Raw genomic sequence first — 27,202 nt, 5'->3', positions numbered from 1 at the left:
GAAATGTTTTAACAATTTCTAGTTAAAATGGTGGATTTTATGATATTTTTCTTATGTTCTGTCCTGTCCTTTAAATCATTTCATGTAATTGTTTAACCTAGGGATGCAAACAAACAGAATATTCGATCGAACCTTTGATATTCGAATGTCAAAATCAGTATTCGAATATTTGATATTTTTCGTTTGATAAAAAGAACACCTTTTGCCTACAACTGTGTTGTTATATAAATGTACTTGCCTTGTTTTTACACTGATTGATCCCTAATGCCAGAGGCGTGAACGTGATGACACTATACACGCGTCACTAATGTAAATAAGGGATATATCGCCGGTGACTATAAACAGTGCCCCATAATTTTACGAAAACTGGCTATTAGACAAGTGACATCAAATAAGTTTCAATTATTTTCGGTAAATTTTATTGACCATTCCAATAAAGGATATACAGAATCAGCTACTAAAGTGATGTCATGGCTGCCAATTAAGCTGTGCGATAAAGCTCAAATCGCTGTATTGATATAAATAATATAAATGAGATGTGCTAGCTATGTGCTCTAAACTGTTTTCCATGTTTCAATATAATGTTGGTGCTGTGAAATGTAACTGCATAGAATATCGTTTTAGGACATTGTTGTACAATAGATGAGTCAAAATTCAGGGTTATTTTGGTTTTATTATTGAATTAATTCCTGAGTAGGTTCGGTTTTTCCATAGTTATGTTTAGTAGAGATTAATTCCATAATGAGGCTGCTTGTCCTACAGAACAACCATCCGTTGGTGCACAACAATCAAGCGAGAATTTATGATCATGGCCTTGTTTATAAATATGAATGCTGTCGAATTGAAGTTAGTTTGTGTTTTTGTTTGTTCAGAATATTTTGATTTTTGTTGGATTTATTTTTTCTATAAATTGGGAATTTCACCGGCTAATTTTGGGAAAAATCAGCGTCTGTTGCATATACTGGCTATAACAAAGGCCCCGGCTATTACTGGAAGGAATAATAACAGTTTACTACATTGCCAACCCCATCACTGACAGGTGCTCAAGTCACAACTTCAGTTGCCGGTCCCATCACAGACAGGTGGTCTAGTCACAACGTTAATTACCAGTCCAATCACAGGCAGGTGGTCTAGTCACAACGTTAGTTGCCGGTCCCATCACAGACAGGTGGTCTAGTCACAACGTTAGTTGCCGGTCCCATCACAGACAGGTGGTCTAGTCACAACGTTAGTTGCCGGTCCCATCACAGACAGGTGGTCTAGTCACAACGTTAGTTGCCGGTCCCATCACAGACAGGTGGTCTAGTCACAACGTAAGTTGTTGGTCCCATCACAGACAGGTGGTCTAGTCACAACTTTAGTTGCGGGTCCCATCACAGACAGGTGGTCTAGTCACAACGTTAGTTGCCAGTCCCATCACAGACAGGTGGTCTAGTCACACCGTTAGTTGCCGGTCCCCTCACAGACAGGTGGTCTAGTCACAACGTTAGTTGCGGGTCCCATCACAGACAGGTGGTCTAGTCACAACGTTAGTTGCCGGTCCCATCACAGACAGGTGGTCTAGTCACAACGTTAGTTGCGGGTCCCATCACAGACAGGTGGTCTAGTCACAACATTAGTTGCGGGTCCCATCACAGACAGGTGGTCTAGTCACAACATTAGTTGCGGGTCCCATCACAGACAGGTGCTATAGTCACAACGTTAGTTGCCGGTCCCATCACAGACAGGTGGTCTAGTCACAACGTTAGTTGCCAGTCCCATCACAGACAGGTGGTCTAGTCACACCGTTAGTTGCCGGTCCCCTCACAGACAGGTGGTCTAGTCACAACGTTAGTTGCGGGTCCCATCACAGACAGGTGGTCTAGTCACAACGTTAGTTGCCGGTCCCATCACAGACAGGTGGTCTAGTCACAACGTTAGTTGCGGGTCCCATCACAGACAGGTGGTCTAGTCACAACATTAGTTGCGGGTCCCATCACAGACAGGTGGTCTAGTCACAACATTAGTTGCGGGTCCCATCACAGACAGGTGCTATAGTCACAACATTAGTTGCCGGTCCCATCACAGACAGGTGGTCTAGTCACAACATTAGTTGCGGGTCCCATCACAGACAGGTGGTCTAGTCACAACGTTAGTTGCCGGTCCCATCACAGACAGGTGGTCTAGTCACAACGTTAGTTGCGGGTCCCATCACAGACAGGTGGTCTAGTCACAACATTAGTTGCGGGTCCCATCACAGACAGGTGGTCTAGTCACAACATTAGTTGCGGGTCCCATCACAGACAGGTGCTATAGTCACAACATTAGTTGCCGGTCCCATCACAGACAGGTGGTCTAGTCACAACATTAGTTGCGGGTCCCATCACAGACAGGTGGTCAAGTCTCAACATTATTTGCTGGTCCCATCACAGACAGGTGGTCTAGTCACAACATTAGTTGCCGGTCCCATTACAAACAGGTGGTCTAGTCACAACATTAGTTGCCGGTCCCTTCACAGACAGGTGGTCTAGTCACAACGTTAGTTGCAGGTCCCATCACAGACAGGTGGTCTAGTCACAATGTTAATAACCAGTCCCATCACAGACAGGTGCTCAAGTCACAACGTTAATTACCAGTCCCATCACAAACAGGTGCTCTAGTCACAACGTTAGTTGCCGGTCCCATCACAAGAAGGTGGTCTAGTCACAACGTTAATTACCAGTCCCATCACAGACAGGTGGTCTAGTCACAACGTTAGTTGCGGTCCCATCACAGACAGGTGGTCTAGTCACAACCTTAGCTGACAGCCCCATCACAGACAGGTGGTCTAGTCACAACCTAAGCTGCCGGTCCCATCACAGACAGGTGCTCTTGTCACAACTTTAGCTGCCGGTCACAGACAGGTGCTCTAGTCACAACCTTAGCTGCCAGTCCTATCACAGATAGGTGCTCTAGTCACAACCTAAGCTGCTGGTCCCATCACAGACAGATGCTCTAGTCACAACCTAAGCTGCAGGTCGCATAGCAGACAGGTGCTCTTTACGCAACTGTAGCTGCGGGTATTGACAACTCAGGGGAAAACAATAATTTGTGTTATGGATTTATGATGATGTTATGCTCTGACTCTACATCAGGTAACTGTTACAGCTTCATGCAGCTCTAACATTAATATTCAGATGAGCACTTTATAGTCTTATTTTGAGGTGTTTTCGTACTAGCCATTTTTGTAACCTTTTAATGCTGATCAGGAATGGTGGATATAGAAAGTGTCAATGTATCTTGCTAGGCAGCATTCACATATTCCTATGGGGATTGATTATTCCAGCAACAAATATGTTCCAGATAGGGCATTCCTTTTAGAGATTGAATAATGTTTCATCTGTTGCCCCCTTGGTTTGCTTGTTATGTTATTGGTAGATTTAGCTCAATATGCATTGCTTTTTAGCATCACTGTCTGAACTGAAGATCGTTTTTTATTTGACCAGATACTTGAGACACATTGAAGGGATTGATGGATACAGGTCTGCTTTAAACATAATGAAGTTTATATCCTCTGACATAATCGCAATATATAGGAGCTGTTGTTATTACCCAACTGACAAAAAAGCACAATGCCTATCATTTAATCCTCTTTCATCGCTTAAGGAGCTTCCAGGATACATCCAATGAGATGAAGTGGGGCAGCAACCAAATATGACTAATGAACATGGATTGCATGTGTCCTTTGAGATGGCTGCCTGGTAAGGCCAAAAAAAAATACCTGTGTTTCCGGGTTTTTTTCAGTTTTCAGTTACCAGATCAATTATGTTACATCTAAGCGTTTAATAATTTACAAAAAGTCAGAAAAGAACAGCATTGTTTAATGTCTAAAATCATTTCCTTACCTTTGACTACCGTATTTTCCTGCCAATTTTGCCCATGAAATCTGGTGTTTTTTTGGTATACAATACTCGTTTATAAGTCGCGATCGGTTTTTAGAACGAATCCAGCCCTTCAATTTCTACAAATCTGTGATAATGTTCTACCCAAACAGTCAATTATCAACTAAATTTCTTAATTTGCTTGAGGAAAATCGCTGATTTCCTTGTCAACTGTAAGCTCCTTAAACTTAGTAGGCCTTCAAGTGGAGGTAGGTTAAAAATAGAACAAGTAAACCTGGACATGGTTTATTTTACTTGTCTTATTTTCGTACAATCAAAGTTTTATTCATACTTAAAGTGAATACAAACATTTCGGTCATTGTTATAAGATTCCAAGACGATGATTATTGATTATTATTTTTTCGATCGTATGGTATTTTCTTACCAGCCTAGGCGAAAACCTGGCAATCAAATGGGATCATACGGTATCCGACTGACTGAATTAAATACAAATCATATCCACGCACCTTTGATATTATCACCGCTCGTGCTGTGACGTCACAAATTGAACCGTTTGATCTGCAGCTGACACAACAAATGTGTCGTTAACTTTCGAAAGTTTTTGTTTAATAATCAATAATCATCGTCTTGGAATCTTATAACAATGACCGAAATGTTTGTATTCACTATAAGTATGTTAAATTTTTTTACGATAGAATTAATATTTAGTTTTTTACTTTTATGTCTAAAAAAAGATTAGGGTCGGCGAAGAAAAATTAGGGTCGGTCAGGTTACCGGAAACGCAGGTATTTTTTTTTTTGGCCTTAATATTATAACAATCTATTTTGTTCTGTCTCCTCTTTAACTGCTAATCATGCCAGTTAATTTTTATCCAAAATAAACCTATGAAGAGCCTAACAGTTCACTAAAAATCAACAAAATACACACAGCTAGGCTATATTCAATCAACAATATACACATTTAGGCCTAGTATCAATTAGGGCTGGGTATTGCTTAGAATTTTTCGATACATATTGCAATATGGAGGTGGCGATATGCGATATGTATTGTCGATACGATACACCAATAGTTCTAGTACAAAATTGTCTAAATAAACAGTTTACCATAACTCTTTTTTATTTCAGAAAAAAGAAATATAAACCGTGAATATATAAACTAACAAGTCTTTTCTTAAACCTATATACATAACCATGCAGAATGATAATATTAAATTGACGTCTTTTTGTAGACAGTTAAACAAATATTATCTAATTTACCTGGCCAATTTTATTGTGGTACTGGTAAAATGAACTTTTGTCTTCGTCATGGCTTATGGTTCAATGCTGCCATGTAAATTTATTTTTGAAAAACGAGTTAATAATCATAATTATTATACCCGTCTGTCAGCACGAAAGTCATCTAACTCTACCTCCCGACACTACAGCATACCTTCATGTACAGGTTGGTCAAAGGTTTTTAACACTGGAGTTGGGAGTGTTGTTACCAACATGTTGATCTTATGGTGTCGTCTTAGATGCCTAGACATGTTTGTAGTACCGCCAGAACTAGCTACTTCTGTCTTACAAATATTGCAAGTATATATTGTTTGAATATATGTAGAGCTGTATTTTCCAAATATTCATACTAATTGTAATTTTACCGGGGTTGTTTCCCTTTGAACCGATATGCAACAATAACGATAACCGAACTGAATTTGAAGTAAAAACACCAGTGCAAATCGATTTTTCGGTAAATTGAGCCATCACAAGTAACAATCAAGAATGTGTACTAGAAGGCTAGGTATCAGTCGACAATATACACGATTAGGCTAGGTATCAATAAACAATATACACACATTTAGGCTAGGTATCAATCAATAATATGCACCTCTAGGCTAGGTATCTATCAACAATATTCACTGCTAGGCTAGGTATCAATCAACAATATACACATTTAGGCTAGGTATCAATCAACAATATGCACTACTAGGCTATTTGTCAATCAACAATATGCACTTCTAGGATAGGTATCAATCAAAAATATTTACACCTCAACTTCCACTCCTTAAATGGACTGCCTTTCAGCAATCAATGAGCGCATCATCTTCGGATATGTTCGGATTGCAATTCATCGCATAACAATACACATGAACACTATTGATCTTGCATTGTTTGTATTGTGTCAGCATGTCCCGTAAAATATTAATCAGCATTTTAGAAAGCGTTCAGTTATTATATTTTAAAGGTATTGTTGCCAAAAGAGTTTCAATTATACTTTTAAAAGTGATTTCAAGTGTTTGATCTTTTCCCGCGTTATTGTGACGTCATTTGAAAAAAATAATTTTCGGTTAATTTGGGTTGGTCTATTTACAGAATGACTAAGAAAGGTTTAATGAAATGTTTTCTCAAAAGAAATGGAGTATTTTTATGCCTCGGAAGGTGGGCATATTAAAATCGCACTGTCCGTCCGTCCTTCCGTCCGTCCGTGTGTCCGACTCAATAACTCGTGTCCGGGCTGTAACTTTCCCTTGTAAGAACAGATTTTAAAATAACTTGCCACACGTGTTCCACATACCAAGACGACGTGTCGCGTGCAAGACCCGTGCCCCTACCTCAAAGGTCAAGGTCACACTTGGTCTTTATTCACAATGGAGTGCTGCATATAGGACAAAGAGTATAGGTTGTCGTGTCCGGGCTGTAACTTTCCCTTGTATGGACAGATTTTAAAATAACTTGCCACATGTGTTCCACATACCAAGAGGACGTGTTGCGTGCAAGACCCATGCCCCTACCTCAAAGGTCAAGGTCACACTTAGGGTTTATTCACAATGGAGTGCTGCATATAAGGACATAGAGTATAAGTTGTCGTGTCCGGGCTGTTACTTTCCCTTGTATGGACAGATTTTAAAATAACTTGCCACATGGGCTCCACATATCAAGATGACGTGTCGCGTGCAAGACCCGTGTCCCTACCTCAAAGGTCAAGGTCACACTTGGGTGTTTATTCACAATGGAATGCTGCATATACAAGGACCTAACAGTGTCGGTTGTCAACTATGGGTGGTATTTTTTTATGTTTAGAGGCAATTTAAAATAACTTGCCATATGTATTTGACATGTAAAGGCAAGATCAACTTTTCATGTACTGACCTTGTTCATAGGTCAATGTCACAATCGGGGGCATTCGTCACATACTGTGACAGCTCTTGTTTTTAACAATTCTTGAATGTAATAATGGTATTGGTGTAAATTTAAGGAATGAATTGCGGGGTTGATGTCATTATCGGGGATATGAGCGCAATTGTGCTGGTCAAAGTATGCGTGGAGTCCTTCGGATTCCACACACTTTGACCAGCCCAATTGCGTTCATACCCGGATAATGACATCAACCCCGCAATTCATTCCTTAAATATGCACTACTAGGCTAGGTATCAATCAACAATATGCATTACTAGGCTAAGTATCAATCAGCAATATGCACTACTAGGCTAGGTATCAGTCAACAATATGCACTACTAGGCTAGGTATCAGTCAACAATAAGCACTACTAGGCCAGGCATCAATCAACAATATGCACTACTAGGCTAAGTATCAATCAACCATATGCACTACTAGGCTAAGTATCAATCAACAATATGCACTACTAGGCTAAGTATCAATCAACAATATGCACTACTAGGCCAGGCATCAATCAACAATATGCATTACTAGGCTAAGTATCAATCAACAATATGCACTACTAGGCTAAGTATCAATCAACAATATGCACTACTAGGCCAGGCATCAATCAACAAAAATCACTACTAGGCCAGGCATCAATCAACAATATGCACTACTAGGCTTGGTATCAATCAACAATATGCACTACTAGGCTTGGTATCAATCAACAATATGCACTACTAGGCAAGGTATCAATCACCAATATGCACTACTAGGCTTGGTATCAATCAACAATATGCACTACTAGGCAAGGTATCAATCAACAATATGCACTACTAGGCAAGGTACCAATCAACAATATGCACTACTAGGCTTGGTATCAATCAACAATATGCACTACTAGGCTAGGTATCAATCAACAATATGCACTACTAGGCTAGGTATCAATCAACAATATGCACTACTAGGCCAGGTATCAACCAACAATATGCACTACTAGGCCAGGTATCAATCAACAATATGCACTACTAGGCTAGGTATCAATCAACAATATACACAACTAGTTAATATATCCTCTGCATCTAAGTATGATTCGAAACTTCATTGCTGTACCTGAATTCATATAGTTTCCTAAAAACATGTTTTCATAAACTGGGACTTATTTCATGACTTTCAGTTGTCTATCAGTCTTTGCTTTTGGATTGTATTCAAATAGTCATGTTGAAGTCATGCAGATCCAGTGATATAGAAATGTACTTTAATTATTGATGGACACTGTTTGTTAGATGCACATACAGCACCACTACATTCATAATTAAACATCAGTTTTACACTAATTTCAATCAATACACCAACAAGGAAAATGTAAATTTCTGTTTTAGACCTACTGGAGATAGTTTACTAGACAAAGAAATTGGATGTGTCAGACTATTAAGAATGTGCTATGTTTATTTTTCATGGCAGCCATAGCTTAACAAATATTATTGGAAGCTGTTAATAGATTATTTTAAATAGCAGAGTTACCATTCAGTCATTTGCCAACTTGTTCCTAAGGAGATATTGTATAGTTTACAGGTGCACACGCTTATAGTCTGAAATTTAGCTTTAAAAAGGATGAAAAATGGTGGTGTTAATAAAAGTGGTACTGACAGGAAGGCTTTGAGGACTAATTGAAGTTTGATGGGTTTGTATTCAAGCTTTTCATGTTAATTAAAGATTTTAAGTGCCCCAAAGATAAAAATACCATGTAAAATTATACATTTTAATATGGACTGTACATTTATTATTTCACAGAGAAGTAGATGCATTTCAATGTCTCTGCTCTAAACATATGCATTTTGCACAGAGCAAAATGACAGTTAATTTGGCATACACTAAAGTTTACATTGGCTGAAAATTGTACATGGAACAGGACTAAGAACCAGAGAACGCAACTTATGGTGTTCTACAAATTGCTCTTAACCAGGAAGCTGGTTCTATTTATTCCACACAGGGGCGGTTTTATGATGTGGCACTAGAGGGGGCCCACCATGGTTTTAATGATGTGGCACTAGAGGGGGCCCACCATGGTTTTAATGATGTGGCACTAGAGGGGGCCCACCATGGTTTTAATGATGTGGCACTTAATGATGTGGCACTAGAGGGGGCCCACCGTGGTTTTAATGATGTGGCACTGGAGGGGGCCCACCATGGTTTTAATGATGTGGCACTAGAGGGGGCCCACCGTGGTTTTAATGATGTGGCACTAGAGGGGGCCCAACGTGGTTTTAATGATGTGGCACTAGAGGGGGCCCACCATGGTTTTAATGATGTGGCACTAGAGGGGGCCCACCATGGTTTTAATGATGTGGCACTAGAGGGGGCCCACCGTGGTTTTAATGATGTGGCACTAGAGGGGGCCCACCATGGTTTTAATGATGTGGCACTAGAGGGGACCCACCATGGTTTTAATGAGTATAAATTGGGGCTTCAGGTTGTTCCTAAGGGAAGATTTAGTCATTTTTGTCTTTTCATATTAAATTTTGTTCTGGGATATTGACAAAAAAGTTAATTGGCGTTTTTATGCCCCCGAAGGTGGGCATATTAAAATCGCACCGTCCGTCCGTCCGGCCGGCTCTGTAACTTTCCCTTGTATGGACAGGTTTTAAAATAACTTGCCACATGTGTTCCACATACCAAGACGATGTGTGGTGTGCAAGACTCGTGTCCCTACCTCAAAGGTCAAGGTCACACTTAGTGTTTATTCACAATGGAGTGCTGCATATAAGGACATAGAGTATAGGTTGTCGTGTCCGGGCTGTAACTTTCCCTTGTATGGACAGATTTTAAAATAACTTGCCACATGTGTACCACATACCAAGACGACGTGTCGCGTGCAAGACCCGTGTCCCTAGCTCAAAGGTCAAGGTCACACTTAGTGTTTATTCACCATAGAGTGCTGCATATAAGGACATAGAGTATAGGTTGTCGTGTCCGGGCTGTAACTTTCCCTTGTATGGACAGATATTAAAATAACTTGCCACATCTGTACCACATACCAAGACGACGTGTCGCGTGCAAGACCCGTGTCCCTACCTCAAAGGTTAAGGTCACACTTAGTGTTTATTCACCATAGAGTGCTGCATATAAGCATAGAGTATAGGTTGTCGTGTCCGGGCTGTAACTTTCCCTTGTATGGACAGATTTTAAAATAACTTGCCACATGTGTACCACATACCAAGATGACGTGTCGCGTGCAAGACCCGTGTCCCTAGCTCAAAGGTCAAGGTCACACTTAGTGTTTATTCACCATAGAGTGCTGCATATAAGGACATACAGTATAGGTTGTCGTGTCCGGGCTGTAACTTTCCCTTGTATGGACAGATTTTAAAATAACTTGCCACATGTGTACCACATACCAAGACGACGTGTCGCGTGCAAGACCCATGCCCCTACCTCAAAGGTCAAGGTCACACTTAGTGTTTCTTCATAATGGAGTGCTGCATATAAGGACATAGAGTATAGGTTGTCGTGTCCAGGCTGTAACTTTCCCTTGTATGGACAGATTTTAAAATAACTTGCCAAATGTGTTCCACATAACAAGACGACGTGTCGAGAGCAAGACACGTGTCCCTACCTCAAAGGTCAAGGTCACACATAGTGTTTATTCACAATGGAGTGCTGCATATAAGGACATAGAGTATAGGTTGTTGTGTCCGGGCTGTAACTTTCCCTTGTATGGACAGATTTTAACAGTGTAGGTTGTCAAGTATGGGTGGTATTTTTTACGTTCAGAGGAAATTTAAAATAACTTGCCATATGTATTTGACACATAAAGGCAAGATCAACTTTTCATCTACTGACCTTGTTCGTAGGTCAATGTCACATTCGGGGGCATTCGTCACATACTGTGACAGCTCTTGTTATATTTGTGGGCTAATGACAATCAAAGATTAACCTTACTTATTACAGCTTCATGTAAAGCAGATTTGATGGTGAATATAAACACTTCTTTTCATAGAGAGTATTTTGTTGATGTACATGATTTGGCAGTCATCTATTTTTCATAGATTGATCTGCCCTCTGCCCAGGAGTGAAGTAACTATGATCGACAGTTGTGAGTGCCGTTTTCTGGAGGCATTTGAAGCTTATGTCAGGAACCTGAATTTGAAAATAGATGTGTATTCAGCTATCAAATCGTATTGACATCTATTCAGTGCACAATTAAAATATTAATGTTACAATGTTCAAATACAAATCCCATTTTTTTTCTTCCTTTAAAATGCTCTTTATAATATTTAACAAATTCGGTACCAAAATGTGCAATCTTTTGTTGATCATTATGAATAAAAAACTTAACAAGGTCATCCAAGTAAAGTTCTGTACTATGCAAACATACCTAATTAATTAATTAATTTTAGTAATCTTAATATCAATTTGTTGATTTTTAAATGAGAAGTATTATAACATTCATGTTTCGGTGCTTTTCCATTACAAACATCAATCAATTTTATTTGCTTTTATAACATATTTACAAAGTCACGACAATTTACCATTGCCAGACACTCCTTTAATGAGACTAACATCTGGACGGTTTAACTTCCGCGCCAAAAAAAACACATGACTACACAAAGGACGGAGCTAGTGGGTCAACTTAGCGAACACCAAAAAAAGTTAAAAATCCGACCTCGCTGTGCTCACTCCATTTTCTGTTGATCACTTAAATGAACTTTAACATTCAGATAGACTATAATTGTAGAGGTGGGAGGGGGGGTGCTGGGTGCTGCCTCGTCGAAAACCGCTAGTGCCACACACACTTATATTACTCAAATCAAGTTATGCAAGATTGATATATTGGTCGAAATAGGCTATGCCATGCAACTACTAAATATCATTTTTTTACACTTCCAGTAAATAATGAGCAATTAATTCCTACACATACCTTAAAGTGCATATACTAGGAATAGGAACTGTGTTGAAATAATTTTTATCAATTGTAAATAATCTATTATTTTAAATAAAAAAATAACCTGGCAATTTCACACAAGATCTGCTTTTCTTGGAAAATTAGAATATTTAGTAGCTTTAGCCTTATGGCACCAAAGATGAGAATTAAATATTGATTAGATTAGGTTATAGAACCTGAAGACAGATACCTCACATCTGACACATTAACTTTCTTCTTGCTTGGAACATACGTGGTCAGATATACATCTTTGGCATTTTATACATCTTTATATCGTTGGCAAGTTTGGCTCTGTTTAACATTTAGGAGCGAATTAGTAGTGTAGATTATGAGGTAAAAAGCACAAAAAGTTAAAAGACTTAAATTGGGTTATGTTGACTAACACTGTTAGATTATAAATTCATCTAAACTGTGCAGTGGTGGACCTTAAAAATGGCCACATCAGAAGATTTAGTTAACAAACTGTTTATAAATCCCTTGGACTCTATTGGACGTAAACTGCGCAGTGGAAAACGTAGACACACTGCGGGCACGGTGCATCATCTGGCTCGTGTGTCATCGGTGTCCGTGTCGGGGCCCGTGGAGAGAGAGAAAGCACGACATCACTCGGAAGATCTTGGTCACACTATTCCTGTGGAAATATTTGATGAGGTACATTTGTGTTGTGTTAATGCACACATTGTGCAACTTGTGGTTAAATCTGAGTGTCTTATATTGAGGATTTGTTTTACCATACGTAATGCAATGGTTTGGCCTAGCTGTCAAACCCCAATGCAGGTGTTTTTTAAGAACGGCTTGGCAGCTTGCTTGATGCAATACAAGAGGTTAGTGCTGTATAATCAGGAATCACTCTGTCTAGGGACAGTCACTATATGGGGTGGAGACTGTATTATCAGGAATCACCCTGTCGAGGGACAGTCACTATATGGGGTGGAGACTGTATTATCAGGAATCACCCTGTCGAGGGACAGTCACTATATGGGGTGGAGACTGTATTATCAGGAATAACTTTGTATTGGGACAGTCACTTTATGGGGTGGAGACTGTATTATCAGGAATTACCCTGTCGAGGGACAGTCACTATATGGGGTGGAGACTGTATAATCAGGAATAACTTTGTATTGGGACAGTCACTATATGGGGTGGAGACTGTATGATCAGGAATCACCCTGTCGAGGGACAGTCACTATATGGTTTGGAGACTGTATTATCAGGAATCACCCTGTCGAGGGACAGTCACTATATGGGGTGGAGACTGTATAATCAGGAATAACTTTGTATTGGGACAGTCACTATATGGGGTGGAGACTGTATAATCAGGAATCACCCTGTCGAGGGACAGACACTATATGGGGTGGAGACTGCATAATCAGGAATCACTTTGTCTAGGGACAGTCACTATATGGGGTGGAGACTGTATAATCAGGAATAACTTTGTATTGGGACAGTCACTATACGGGGTGGAGACTGTATTATCAGGAATCACCCTTTCGAGGGACAGTCACTATATGGGGTGGAGACTGCATAATCAGGAATCACCTTGTCGAGGGACAGTCACTATATGGGGTGGAGACTGTATAATCAGGAATAACTTTGTATTGGGACAGTCACTATATGGTTTGGAGACTTGATCAGGAATCACCTTGTCAAGGGACAGTCACTATATGGGGTGGAGACTGTATTATCAAGAATAACTTTGTATTGGGACAGTCACTATATGGTTTGGAGACTTGATCAGGAATCACCTTGTCGAGGGACAGTCACTATATGGGGTGGAGACTGTATTATCAGGAATAACTTTGTATTGGGACAGTCACTATATGGAGTGGAGACTTTATCAGGAATCACCTTGTCGAGGGACAGTCACTATAAGGAGTGGAGATGTTTTTTTTTATCAGGAATCTCTTTGTCTTGGGACAGTCACTACATGGGGATGAGACTTTATTATCAGGAATCACTTTGTCTTGGGACAGTCACTACATGGGGTGGAGACTTTATGATCAAGTTTCACTTTGTCTTGGGACAGTCACTACTGAAGGGATGGAGACAGTGTTATCAGGAATCACTTTGTCTTGGGGCAGTCACTACAATTATCAGGAATCACCTTGTCTTGGGGCAGTCACTACAAGGGATGGAGACAGTGTTATCAGGAATCACTTTGTCTTGGGGCAGTCACTACAAGGGATGGAGACAGTATTATCAGGAATCACTTTGTCTTGGGACAGTCACTACAAGGGATGGAGACAGTGTTATCAGGAATCACTTTGTCTTGGGGCAGTCACTACTGAAGGGATGGAGACAGTGTTATCAGGAATCACTTTGTCTTGGGGCAGTCACTACAATTATCAGGAATCACCTTGTCTTAGGGCAGTCACTACAAGGGATGGAGACAGTGTTATCAGGAATCACTTTGTCTTGGGGCAGTCACTACAAGGGATGGAGACAGTATTATCAGGAATTACTTTGTCTTGGGGCTGTCTTTACAAGAGGTGGTGACTTTATTATCAAAAATCACTATGTCTTAGGACAGTCACTATTTGGGTTGGTTATATACTGTATAATCAGGGATCACTTTGTCTTGGGACAGTCACTATATGGGTTGGTTACTGTATAATCAGGGATCAATTTGTCTTGGGACAGTCACTATATGGTTTGGTCACTGTATAATCAGGGATCACTTTGTCTTGGGACAGTCACTATATGGGTTGGTTACTGTATAATCAGGGATCACTTTGTTGTGGGACAGGCACTACAAAAGATGGAGACTTTATATCAGAAATATTTAGGTCTTTATCAGTTAAATATTTACCCTGGCAACCAACAGTCTTTCACTTTGCCACCTTTAGGTATCTGTACATAAGACTTTGGTGAAGATGCCTCACAGAGTGTTCTGCTGGTGTTGAGTATTCTGCTGGTATTGAGTGTTCTGCTGGTGTTGAGTATTCTGCTGGTGTTGAGTGTTCTGCTGGTGTTGAGTGTTCTGCTGGTGTTGAGTATTCTGCTGGTGTTGAGAGTTCTGCTGATGTTGAGTGTTCTGTTGATGTTGAGTGTTCTGCTGATGTTGAGTGTTCTGCTGATATTGAGTGTTCTGCTGGTGTTGAGTGTTCTGCTGATGTTGAGTGTTCTGCTGGTGTTGAGTGTTCTGCTGGTGTTGAGTATTCTGCTGGTGTTGAGTGTTCTGCTGATGTTGAGTGTTCTGTTGATGTTGAGTGTTCTGCTGATGTTGAGTGTTCTGTTGATGTTGAGTGTTCTGCTGGTGTTGAGTGTTCTGCTGGTGTTGAGTATTCTGCTGGTGTTGAGTGTTCTGCTGATGTTGAGTGTTTTGCTGATGTTGAGTGTTCTGTTGATGTTGAGTGTTCTGTTGATGTTGAGTGTTCTGCTGGTGTTGAGTATTCTGCTGATGTTGAGTGTTCTGTTGATGTTGAGTATTCTGCTGGTGTTGAGTGTTCTGCTGGTGTTGAGTGTTCTGCTGATGTTGAGTATTCTGCTGGTGTTGAGTGTTCTGCTGATGTTGAGTGTTCTGTTGATGTTGAGTGTTCTGCTGATGTTGAGTGTTCTGTTGATGTTGAGTGTTCTGCTGATGTTGAGTGTTCTGCTGGTGTTTAGTGTTCTGCTGATGTTGAGTATTCTGCTGGTGTTGAGTGTTCTGCTGATGTTTAGTGTTCTGCTGATGTTTAGTGTTCTGCTGATGTTGAGTGTTCTGCTGATGTTTAGTGTTCTGCTGATGTTGAGTGTTCTGCTGATGTTGAGTGTTCTGTTGGTATTGAGTGTTCTGCTGGTGTTGAGTATTCTGCTGATGTTGAGTGTTCTGCTGGTGTTGAGTGTTCTGCTGGTGTTGAGTGTTCTGCTGGTGTTGAGTGTTCTGCTGGTGTTGAGTATTCTGCTGGTGTTGAGTGTTCTGCTGGTGTTGAGTATTCTGCTGTTGTTGAGTGTTCTGCTGGTGTTGAGTGTTCTGCTGGTGTTGAGTATTCTGCTGTTGTTGAGTGTTCTGCTGGTGTTGAGTGTTCTGCTGATGTTGAGTATTCTGCTGGTGTTGAGTGTTCTGCTGGTGTTGAGTATTCTGTTGATGTTGAGTGTTCTGCTGATGTTGAGTGTTCTGCTGATGTTGAGTGTTCTGCTGGTGTTGAGTGTTCTGCTGGTGTTGAGTATTCTGCTGGTGTTGAGTGTTCTGCTGATGTTGAGTATTCTGCTGGTGTTGAGTGTTCTGCTGATGTTGAGTATTCTGCTGGTGTTGAGTGTTCTGTTGATGTTGAGTATTCTGCTGGTGTTGAGTGTTCTGCTGATGTTGAGTGTTCTGCTGGTGTTGAGTGTTCTGCTGGTGTTGAGTGTTCTGCTGATGTTGAGTGTTCTGCTGGTGTTGAGTGTTCTGCTGGTGTTGAGTGTTCTGCTGATGTTGAGTATTCTGTTGATGTTTAATGTTCTGCTGATGTTGAGTGTTCTGCTGGTGTTGAGTGTTCTGCTGGTGTTGAGTGTTCTGCTGGTGTTGAGTATTCTGCTGGTGTTGAGTGTTCTGCTGATGTTGAGTGTTCTGTTGATGTTGAGTGTTCTGCTGGTGTTGAGTGTTCTGCTGATGTTGAGTATTCTGCTGGTGTTGAGTGTTCTGCTGATGTTGAGTGTTCTGCTGATGTTGAGTGTTCTGTTGATGTTGAGTGTTCTGTTGATGTTGAGTGTTCTGCTGGTGTTGAGTATTCTGCTGATGTTGAGTGTTCTGTTGATGTTGAGTATTCTGCTGGTGTTGAGTGTTCTGCTGATGTTGAGTATTCTGCTGGTGTTGAGTGTTCTGCTGATGTTGAGTGTTCTGCTGATGTTGAGTGTTCTGTTGATGTTGAGTGTTCTGCTGATGTTGAGTGTTCTGCTGTGTTGAGTGTTCTGCTGATGTTAAGTATTCTGCTGGTGTTGAGTGTTCTGCTGATGTTTAGTGTTCTGCTGATGTTTAGTGTTCTGCTGATGTTGAGTGTTCTGCTGATGTTGAGTGTTCTGCTGATGTTGAGTGTTCTGTTGATGTTGAGTGTTCTGCTGATGTTGAGTGTTCTGCTGGTGTTGAGTATTCTGCTGTTGTTGAGTGTTCTGGTGATGTTGAGTGTTCTGCTGATGTTGAGTGTTCTGCTGATGTTGAGTGTTCTGCTGGTGTTGAGTGTTCTGTTGTGTTCTGCTGATGTTGAATATTCTGCTGATGTTGAGTGTTCTGCTGATGTTGAGTGTTCTGTTGTGTTCTGCTGATGTTGAGTGTTCTGCTGATGTTGAGTGTTCTGCTGGTGTTGAGTGTTCTGTTGATGTTGAGTGTTCTGTTGATGTTGAGTGTTCTGCTGATGTTGAGTATTCTGCTGGTGTTGAGTGTTCTGCTGATGTTGAGTGTTCTGCTGATGTTGAGTGTTCTGCTGGTGTTGAGTGTTCTGTTGTGTTCTGCTGATGTTGAGTATTCTGCTGGTGTTGAGTGTTCTGCTGATGTTGAGTGTTCTGCTGGTGTTGAGTGTTCTACTGATGTTGAGTGTTCTGCTGGTGTTGAGTGTTCTGCTGATGTTGAGTGTTCTGCTGATGTTGAGTGTTCTGCTGGTGTTGAGTGTTCTGTTGGTGTTGAGTGTTCTGCTGGTGTTGAGTGTTCTGTTGTGTTCTGCTGATGTTGAGTATTCTGCTGATGTTGAGTGTTCTGCTGATGTTGAGTGTTCTGCTGATGTTGAGTGTTCTGCTGGTGTTGAGTGTTCTGTTGTGTTCTGCTGATGTTGAGTGTTCTGCTGATGTTGAGTGTTCTGCTGGTGTTGAGTGTTCTGTTGATGTTGAGTGTTCTGTTGATGTTGAGTGTTCTGCTGATGTTGAGTGTTCTGCTGGTGTTGAGTGTTCTGCTGATGTTGAGTGTTCTGCTGATGTTGAGTGTTCTGCTGATGTTGAGTGTTCTGCTGGTGTTGAGTGTTCTGCTGATGTTGAGTGTTCTGTTGATGTTGAGTGTTCTGCTGATGTTGAGTGTTCTGTTGATGTTGAGTGTTCTGCTGATGTTGAGTGTTCTGCTGATGTTGAGTGTTCTGCTGGTGTTGAGTGTTCTGCTGATGTTGAGTGTTCTGCTGATGTTGAGTGTTCTGTTGGTGTTGAGTGTTCTGTTGATGTTGAGTGTTCTGCTGGTGTTGAGTGTTCTGCTGATGTTGAGTATTCTGTTGATGTTGAGTATTCTGTTGATGTTGAGTGTTCTGCTGATGTTGAGTGTTCTGCTGATGTTGAGTGTTCTGTTGATGTTGAGTGTTCTGCTGGTGTTGAGTGTTCTGCTGATGTTGAGTGTTCTGCTGATGTTGAGTATTCTGTTGATGTTGAGTGTTCTGCTGATGTTGAGTGTTCTGCTGATGTTGAGTGTTCTGTTGATGTTGAGTTTTCTGTTGATGTTGAGTGTTCTGCTGGTGTTGAGTGTTCTGCTGATGTTGAGTGTTCTGTTGATGTTGAGTGTTCTGCTGGTGTTGAGTGTTCTGCTGATGTTGAGTGTTCTGCTGATGTTGAGTATTCTGTTGATGTTGAGTGTTCTGCTGATGTTGAGTGTTCTGCTGATGTTGAGTGTTCTGCTGATGTTGAGTGTTCTGCTGGTGTTGAGTATTCTGCTGGTGTTGAGTGTTCTGCTGATGTTGAGTATTCTGTTGATGTTGAGTGTTCTGCTGATGTTGAGTGTTCTGCTGATGTTGAGTATTCTGTTGATGTTGAGTGTTCTGCTGATGTTGAGTGTTCTGTTGATGTTGAGTGTTCTGCTGGTGTTGAGTGTTCTGCTGGTGTTGAGTGTTCTGCTGGTGTTGAGTGTTCTGCTGGTGTTGAGTGTTCTGCTGATGTTGAGTGTTCTGCTGGTGTTGAGTGTTCTGCTGATGTTGAGTGTTCTGCTGGTGTTGAGTGTTCTGCTGATGTTGAGTGTTCTGCTGGTGTTGAGTGTTCTGCTGATGTTGAGTGTTCTGCTGGTGTTGAGTATTCTGCTGATGTTGAGTGTTCTGCTGATGTTGAGTGTTCTGCTGATGTTGAGTATTCTGCTGGTGTTGAGTGTTCTGCTGATGTTGAGTGTTCTGCTGATGTTGAGTATTCTTTTGATGTTGAGTGTTCTGCTGGTGTTGAGTGTTCTGTTGATGTTGAGTGTTCTGCTGATGTTGAGTATTCTGTTGATGTTGAGTGTTCTGCTGGTGTTGAGTGTTCTGCTGGTGTTGAGTGTTCTGCTGGTGTTGAGTGTTCTGCTGGTGTTGAGTGTTCTGCTGGTGTTGAGTGTTCTGCTGATGTTGAGTGTTCTGCTGGTGTTGAGTGTTCTGCTGATGTTGAGTGTTCTGCTGGTTTTGAGTGTTCTGTTGATGTTGAGTGTTCTGCTGGTGTTGAGTGTTCTGCTGATGTTGAGTGTTCTGCTGGTGTTGAGTGTTCTGCTGGTGTTGAGTATTCTGCTGGTGTTGAGTGTTCTGCTGGTGTTGAGTTTTCTGCTAATGTTGAGTGTTCTGCTGGTGTTGAGTGTTCTGCTAATGTTGAGTGTTCTGCTGATGTTGAGTGTTCTGTTGATGTTGAGTGTTCTGCTGGTGTTGAGTATTCTGCTGATGTTGAGTGTTCTGCTGATGTTGAGTGTTCTGCTGATGTTGAGTGTTCTGCTGATGTTGAGTGTTCTGCTGATGTTGAGTGTTCTGCTGGTGTTGAGTGTTCTGTTGGTGTTGAGTGTTCTGTTGGTGTTGAGTGTTCTGCTGATGTTGAGTGTTCTGCTGATGTTGAGTGTTCTGCTGGTGTTGAGTGTTCTGTTGGTGTTGAGTGTTCTGCTGATGTTGAGTGTTCTGCTGATGTTGAGTGTTCTGCTGATGTTGAGTGTTCTGCTGATGTTGAGTGTTCTGCTGGTGTTGAGTGTTCTGTTGATGTTGAGTATTCTGCTGATGTTGAGTGTTCTGCTGGTGTTGAGTGTTCTGTTGATGTTGAGTGTTCTGCTGATGTTGAGTGTTCTGCTGATGTTGAGTATTCTGCTGATGTTGAGTGTTCTGCTGATGTTGAGTGTTCTGCTGGTGTTGAGTGTTCTGCTGATGTTGAGTGTTCTGCTGGTGTTGAGTGTTCTGCTGGTGTTGAGTATTCTGCTGATGTTGAGTGTTCTGCTGGTGTTGAGTGTTCTGCTGGTGTTGAGTGTTCTGTTGATGTTGAGTGTTCTGCTGATGTTGAGTGTTCTGCTGATGTTGAGTGTTCTGTTGGTGTTGAGTGTTCTGCTGATGTTGAGTGTTCTACTGGTGTTGAGTGTTCTGCTGATGTCAGAGTGTCATGCATCTTTCCTATATTGTTCAATATTGGGCAATAATTTTGTAAGCACTGCAGATTGATTTTTTGGTGAAAGTTGATTGTTTTAGATTTGTCCTTTCCCAATATGTTCTCTAGCTCATTATACATTCTGTCTAGAACACTTATTAATATGGTCTGACTTATACACTGAACACCCAGGCATTTCACTACATGTGGTGAAGACCTCCCAATACATTATATTTATGTTGACAGTCTACATTTATTAAATATTGGTAAAGAGCACTTCTGCTAGCATTGTAATTATGGCAGTTAAGTGTTCAGGCAATATTCTCCATTAAGTCATTAATTGGTTTTATATATTAAGTGGGTTACTAAGCGGTTTGTGCATGAGCGCTTGCTAGTATAGATCCAGCAGCTTCCAAACACTTAGAAAGTTATTACTTATTGTTACTGATACTTTAGTAAACGCTTATCTCATCTATTATCTTAGCTCCTCGATCTTATTCTCAATTAATAGAATAGTATTTAAAACAAAAGTAAACAATTACAATTAATTGTAGTGAAAATGCAACGGGTGACAGAATGTAATATACTCACTGACATGATAAGTCAACAGACTAATCAGTAATGTTTTTGCCCTCAAAATGTTGTTCTCTTTGTTTTTCCGCCACTTAAACAACAACAAAAACAACAAAAAATTAGTGTTTTTTCACCCGTCTGAATTTTTCCTAATTTGCCACCATAGTTGCACAATTACCAGAGGTTAGTGACAAATACTGTAATGTAACATGAGCATGATAATGGATGCTTTCATTCATGGTTCTATGCAGTCTTTATTTAATTTCGATTTTAAATTGATCAATATTTTATTACACTGAGAGCCATATTATCGTTAAATGCACCAGGGAGATTTTATGTCAGATTTTTGAGAGATATTGGCATTCCAATTATGATTCCATCCTGAACATTTTCCAAGGTAGCCTAGTATTGAACATCTTCTCTAACCCTGGTCTGGCAATTGCAGATACCATAACTCATGTCTGTGATTTGTGCACTTTGTATGTTGCTCTCATTTCTGTTTCCCAGGGGTACAGTTGGCATATTGGGGACTTCAAATATCACCTGATTTAGACATAAGACTGATATAAGACTGTCAGGATTTTGACAGACATGCTGAGGCTGTCTCTCTTGAAAAAAGATTTGGTGGCATATTTTGGAACAACCAAGACTCCAGGCATTACATCAGACAAAATTCAACCTTTGAAACTGTTTATTAGAGCAATATCAGATTTGTACCAGAAGCAGAATAAATTGAATAATTTTCTGATTTATGTGCTGGTTCTAGCAATCCTGAATGAAGGGACATAACTGCGTTGTATTGCCAAGAGAGGTTTGATAATACTCGTCTCCCATGTTAGTCCAGTGATTCATTTTGGAATCTGCTCGAGTGAATCTCTTGGGACTCATACTTCACAGCCATAGATGTCCTGAACAAACATCTGGGCGTCCTAAGCAATACTTTTTGCTCATAGTACTTAAAGATGCACTCTTACTCCATAAAGATTTACCACAATTAATAATATTGTTTTAATATTCCCAAAATGATGAATAAATGTCGAAAATAATAGTTCTGATGCAGAATACCAAGTTTACAATCTTGTTATCAGTAATTAATATTTCCATAAATGCAATATTTAGTAAGTAGTTAAAGGTTTATCAGTCAAAATTGGTGATTGTTAAACATGTATTTGTATTGATTTTGAATAGGAGTGTCACTTTAAAATATCCACATATTAATTTAAAGATGCTCAAATTACTTTAAACATGCATATATTTAGGAATATTGTGGCCCTCAGGTGAAACAGTGGGTATAGGACTCACGATCTTAGTGCAGCAAAATCAATCACTAGTAGTGTAAGAAAGAATCAGTTGGGAGTATAGTGCAAGCAGTATACCCCCAGGGTGGTATTCCCCGACATGTATTAATTGGTCCAACATGCCTAACCCAGGCAACCAACATGTCATTAAAGTTATGCAATAAACCATGAACCTGATCTTAAATCTCCCTGCAGGAAAGCTGTAATGTTTGAGCTCCATTAAATTTTATTTACTTTGAATTTATTGTGTTTTCTTATCATTTTGAGTGCAATTTACTTACACTTTACAACCATAAAAGAACTTGAAATATACGTCAAATTGTGCCATTTGACTTGTGAATATTTTGAGATCAGCAAGCATTTCAACTAAATTTTGGTGTATAGACACATCGTAAGATCATTCTTGCACTTTTCCGTCCGTCCATCCGTCCAGTACCATATCTTGGTAGGTATTGATCAGAAAATGTTCAAACTTGGTCAGAATGTTCCCCTTGATCAAATCTCAACCTCTTCCAAAAGTGGGTCCCATGGGGTCAAAAACTAGGTCACAAGGTCAAATCTTAGAAAAATCTTTGGAACATACTAAAGGCATTATACATCGTCAAATATTCATGAAACTTAATCAGAATGTTTTCCTTGATGAACTCTTGGTGGTAAATAAGACTGGGTCACATATGATCGAAAATTAGGTCACTAGGTCAAATCTTGTCCAGAACCATATCATGGTAATAATTGGTCAAGTTATGTTCAAAATTGGTCAAGATCTATCCCTTGAAGAAATATGGACCACTTAGAAACGTGGGTCACATGGGTTCAAAAACTAGGTCACTAGGTTAAATCTTAGAAAAATCTATGGAACATACTAGAGGCATTATACATGGTGAAATATTCATGAAACTTAATCAGCATGTTTTCCTTGATGAACTCTTGGTGGTAAATAAAACTGGGTCACATATGATCGAAAATTAGGTCACAAGGTCAAATCTTAGAAATTTTTTGGTCGGAATGGAAATGATTGGTCTGATTATGTTCAAACTTGGTCATAATGTACCCCTTGATGAAATATGGACCGCTTGTAAAAGTGGGGCACATGGGGTAAAAAATTAGGTCACTAGGTCAAATCTTAGAAAAATCTTTGAAACACAAAAGCAATATGTATGGTCTTATATTCATGAAACTTGATCAGAATGTTTGCCTTGGTGAAATCTTAGAATAGTTTGGAATTGGTAACATGGAGTCATAAACTAGGTTTCTTGGTCAATTCTAATTGTTACATTATATACAATATTTTTTTACTTCAAACAGTTGCAATCAAACTCAAACTCATATATATATTTCATCAACAATTGATTTCCATTCCTTGACTTTGCCCAATCAGGTAGGGTATATCAATTTAATGAATTTGGTTGTTTATTTTTTATATTAGTAGCTTGATTGTGAAGTCAGCATATTGTACTGATATCAATCACATTTGCTAGGTAGAAGCTGAAACAGATGTAACTGGGTAAGCCATATTATAGCAGCACTTTTTACTGTCTAGCTAACTTAAATAGCGAAGCAGTAGCATCTGCCTGCGGAGCGAGAGGTTGTAGTAGCATCTGCCTGCGGAGCGAGAGGTTGTAGTAGCATCTGCCTGCTGAGCGAGAGGTTGTAGTAGAATCTGCCTGCTGAGCGAGAGGTTGTAGTAGCATCTGCCTGCGGAGCGAGAGGTTGTAGTAGAATCTGCCTGCTGAGCGAGAGGTTGTAGTAGCATCTGCCTGCGGAGCGAGAGGTTGTAGTAGCATCTGCCTGCTGAGCGAGAGGTTGTAGTTACTAGCATCTGCCTGCTGAGCGAGAGGTTGTAGTAGCATCTGCCTGCTGAGCGAGAGGTTGTAGTAGCATCTGCCTGCTGAGCGAGAGGTTGTGGTAGAATCTGCCTGCTGAGCGAGAGGTTGTAGTAGCATCTGCCTGCGGAGCGAGAGGTTGTAGTAGAATCTGCCTGCTGAGCGAGAGGTTGTAGTAGAATCTGCCTGCTGAGCGAGAGGTTGTAGTAGCATCTGCCTGCTGAGCGAGAGGTTGTAGTAGAATCTGCCTGCTGAGCGAGAGGTTGTAGTAGCATCTGCCTGCTGAGCGAGAGGTTGTAGTAGCATCTGCCTGCTGAGCGAGAGGTTGTAGTAGAATCTGCCTGCTGAGCGAGAGGTTGTAGTAGAATCTGCCTGCTGAGCGAGAGGTTGTAGTAGCATCTGCCTGCTGAGCGAGAGGTTGTAGTAGAATCTGCCTGCTGAGCGAGAGGTTGTAGTAGCATCTGCCTGCTGAGCGAGAGGTTGTAGTAGCATCTGCCTGCTGAGCGAGAGGTTGTAGTAGAATCTGCCTGCTGAGCGAGAGGTTGTAGTAGAATCTGCCTGCGGAGCGAGAGGTTGTAGTAGCATCTGCCTGCTGAGCGAGAGGTTGTAGTAGAATCTGCCTGCTGAGCGAGAGGTTGTGGTAGCATCTGCCTGCTGAGCGAGAGGTTGTAGTAGCATCTGCCTGCTGAGCGAGAGGTTGTAGTAGAATCTGCCTGCTGAGCGAGAGGTTGTAGTAGCATCTGCCTGCTGAGCGAGAGGTTGTAGTAGCATCTGCCTGCTGAGCGAGAGGTTGTAGTAGAATCTGCCTGCTGAGCGAGAGGTTGTAGTAGCATCTGCCTGCTGAGCGAGAGGTTGTAGTAGAATCTGCCTGCTGAGCGAGAGGTTGTAGTAGCATCTGCCTGCGGAGCGAGAGGTTGTAGTAGAATCTGCCTGCTGAGCGAGAGGTTGTAGTAGAATCTGCCTGCTGAGCGAGAGGTTGTAGTAGCATCTGCCTGCTGAGCGAGAGGTTGTAGTAGCATCTGCCTGCTGAGCGAGAGGTTGTGGTAGCATCTGCCTGCTGAGCGAGAGGTTGTAGTAGCATCTGCCTGCTGAGCGAGAGGTTGTAGTAGCATCTGCCTGCGGAGCGAGAGGTTGTAGTAGCATCTGCCTGCTGAGCGAGAGGTTGTAGTAGCATCTGCCTGCTGAGCGAGAGGTTGTAGTAGAATCTGCCTGCTGAGCGAGAGGTTGTAGTAGCATCTGCCTGCTGAGCGAGAGGTTGTAGTAGCATCTGCCTGCTGAGCGAGAGGTTGTGGTAGCATCTGCCTGCTGAGCGAGAGGTTGTAGTAGCATCTGCCTGCTGAGCGAGAGGTTGTAGTAGCATCTGCCTGCGGAGCGAGAGGTTGTAGTAGCATCTGCCTGCGGAGCGAGAGGTTGTAGTAGAATCTGCCTGCTGAGCGAGAGGTTGTAGTAGAATCTGCCTGCTGAGCGAGAGGTTGTAGTAGAATCTGCCTGCGGAGCGAGAGGTTGTAGTAGCATCTGCCTGCGGAGCGAGAGGTTGTAGTAGAATCTGCCTGCTGAGCGAGAGGTTGTAGTAGAATCTGCCTGCTGAGCGAGAGGTTGTAGTAGAATCTGCCTGCGGAGCGAGAGGTTGTAGTAGCATCTGCCTGCTGAGCGAGAGGTTGTGGTAGCATCTGCCTGCTGAGCGAGAGGTTGTAGTAGCATCTGCCTGCTGAGCGAGAGGTTGTAGTAGAATCTGCCTGCTGAGCGAGAGGTTGTAGTAGCATCTGCCTGCTGAGCGAGAGGTTGTAGTAGCATCTGCCTGCTGAGCGAGAGGTTGTAGTAGAATCTGCCTGCTGAGCGAGAGGTTGTAGTAGCATCTGCCTGCTGAGCGAGAGGTTGTAGTAGAATCTGCCTGCTGAGCGAGAGGTTGTAGTAGCATCTGCCTGCGGAGCGAGAGGTTGTAGTAGAATCTGCCTGCTGAGCGAGAGGTTGTAGTAGAATCTGCCTGCTGAGCGAGAGGTTGTAGTAGCATCTGCCTGCTGAGCGAGAGGTTGTAGTAGCATCTGCCTGCTGAGCGAGAGGTTGTGGTAGCATCTGCCTGCTGAGCGAGAGGTTGTAGGTAGCATCTGCCTGCTGAGCGAGAGGTTGTAGTAGCATCTGCCTGCGGAGCGAGAGGTTGTAGTAGCATCTGCCTGCTGAGCGAGAGGTTGTGGTAGCATCTGCCTGCTGAGCGAGAGGTTGTAGTAGCATCTGCCTGCTGAGCGAGAGGTTGTAGTAGAATCTGCCTGCTGAGCGAGAGGTTGTAGTAGCATCTGCCTGCTGAGCGAGAGGTTGTAGTAGCATCTGCCTGCTGAGCGAGAGGTTGTAGTAGAATCTGCCTGCTGAGCGAGAGGTTGTAGTAGCATCTGCCTGCTGAGCGAGAGGTTGTAGTAGCATCTGCCTGCTGAGCGAGAGGTTGTAGTAGAATCTGCCTGCTGAGCGAGAGGTTGTAGTAGCATCTGCCTGCGGAGCGAGAGGTTGTAGTAGAATCTGCCTGCTGAGCGAGAGGTTGTAGTAGAATCTGCCTGCTGAGCGAGAGGTTGTAGTAGCATCTGCCTGCTGAGCGAGAGGTTGTAGTAGAATCTGCCTGCTGAGCGAGAGGTTGTAGTAGCATCTGCCTGCTGAGCGAGAGGTTGTAGTAGCATCTGCCTGCGGAGCGAGAGGTTGTAGTAGCATCTGCCTGCTGAGCGAGAGGTTGTAGTAGCATCTGCCTGCTGAGCGAGAGGTTGTAGTAGAATCTGCCTGCTGAGCGAGAGGTTGTAGTAGCATCTGCCTGCTGAGCGAGAGGTTGTAGTAGCATCTGCCTGCTGAGCGAGAGGTTGTAGTAGAATCTGCCTGCTGAGCGAGAGGTTGTAGTAGCATCTGCCTGCTGAGCGAGAGGTTGTAGTAGAATCTGCCTGCTGAGCGAGAGGTTGTAGTAGAATCTGCCTGCTGAGCGAGAGGTTGTAGTAGCATCTGCCTGCTGAGCGAGAGGTTGTAGTAGCATCTGCCTGCTGAGCGAGAGGTTGTAGTAGAATCTGCCTGCGGAGCGAGAGGTTGTAGTAGCATCTGCCTGCTGAGCGAGAGGTTGTAGTAGCATCTGCCTGCTGAGCGAGAGGTTGTAGTAGAATCTGCCTGCGGAGCGAGAGGTTGTAGTAGCATCTGCCTGCGGAGCGAGAGGTTGTAGTAGCATCTGCCTGCGGAGCGAGAGGTTGTAGTAGAATCTGCCTGCTGAGCGAGAGGTTGTAGTAGAATCTGCCTGCTGAGCGAGAGGTTGTAGTAGAATCTGCCTGCTGAGCGAGAGGTTGTGGGTTTGTTCGATATCAGATACACATGGCAATTGGTGTAGTCT

General features: G+C 42.0%; 1 protein-coding gene across 3 annotated transcripts in view; it reads left to right on the top strand.

Annotated features, from left to right (window-relative positions):
* The window catches only part of LOC128227818 (multiple C2 and transmembrane domain-containing protein 1-like), a 94,927-nt gene that overhangs the window by 31,472 nt on the left and 36,253 nt on the right, over nucleotides 1-27,202 (top strand). The window contains exon 1 of one of the 3 annotated variants that reach the window (XM_052938689.1): nucleotides 8,409-8,681. The exons of 1 other annotated variant lie outside the window; for it this stretch is intronic. Coding sequence is in view for 1 of the 2 variants with exons in the window: in XM_052938688.1 (XP_052794648.1) it covers nucleotides 12,375-12,593 (219 nt within the window). In the remaining variant the exon portion in view is untranslated. Of the gene's footprint in view, nucleotides 1-8,408; nucleotides 8,682-12,359; nucleotides 12,594-27,202 lie in introns of those variants that run through there. One more of the 3 variants, XM_052938688.1, reaches the window with a different exon arrangement.

The sequence above is a fragment of the Mya arenaria genome, chromosome 3 (genome assembly GCF_026914265.1).
Source record: "Mya arenaria isolate MELC-2E11 chromosome 3, ASM2691426v1".
Classification (NCBI taxonomy): Eukaryota; Metazoa; Mollusca; class Bivalvia; order Myida; family Myidae; genus Mya; species Mya arenaria.
Note: the sequence above shows the minus strand (reverse complement) of the source record. Positions and strands in the feature narration are given on the sequence as shown.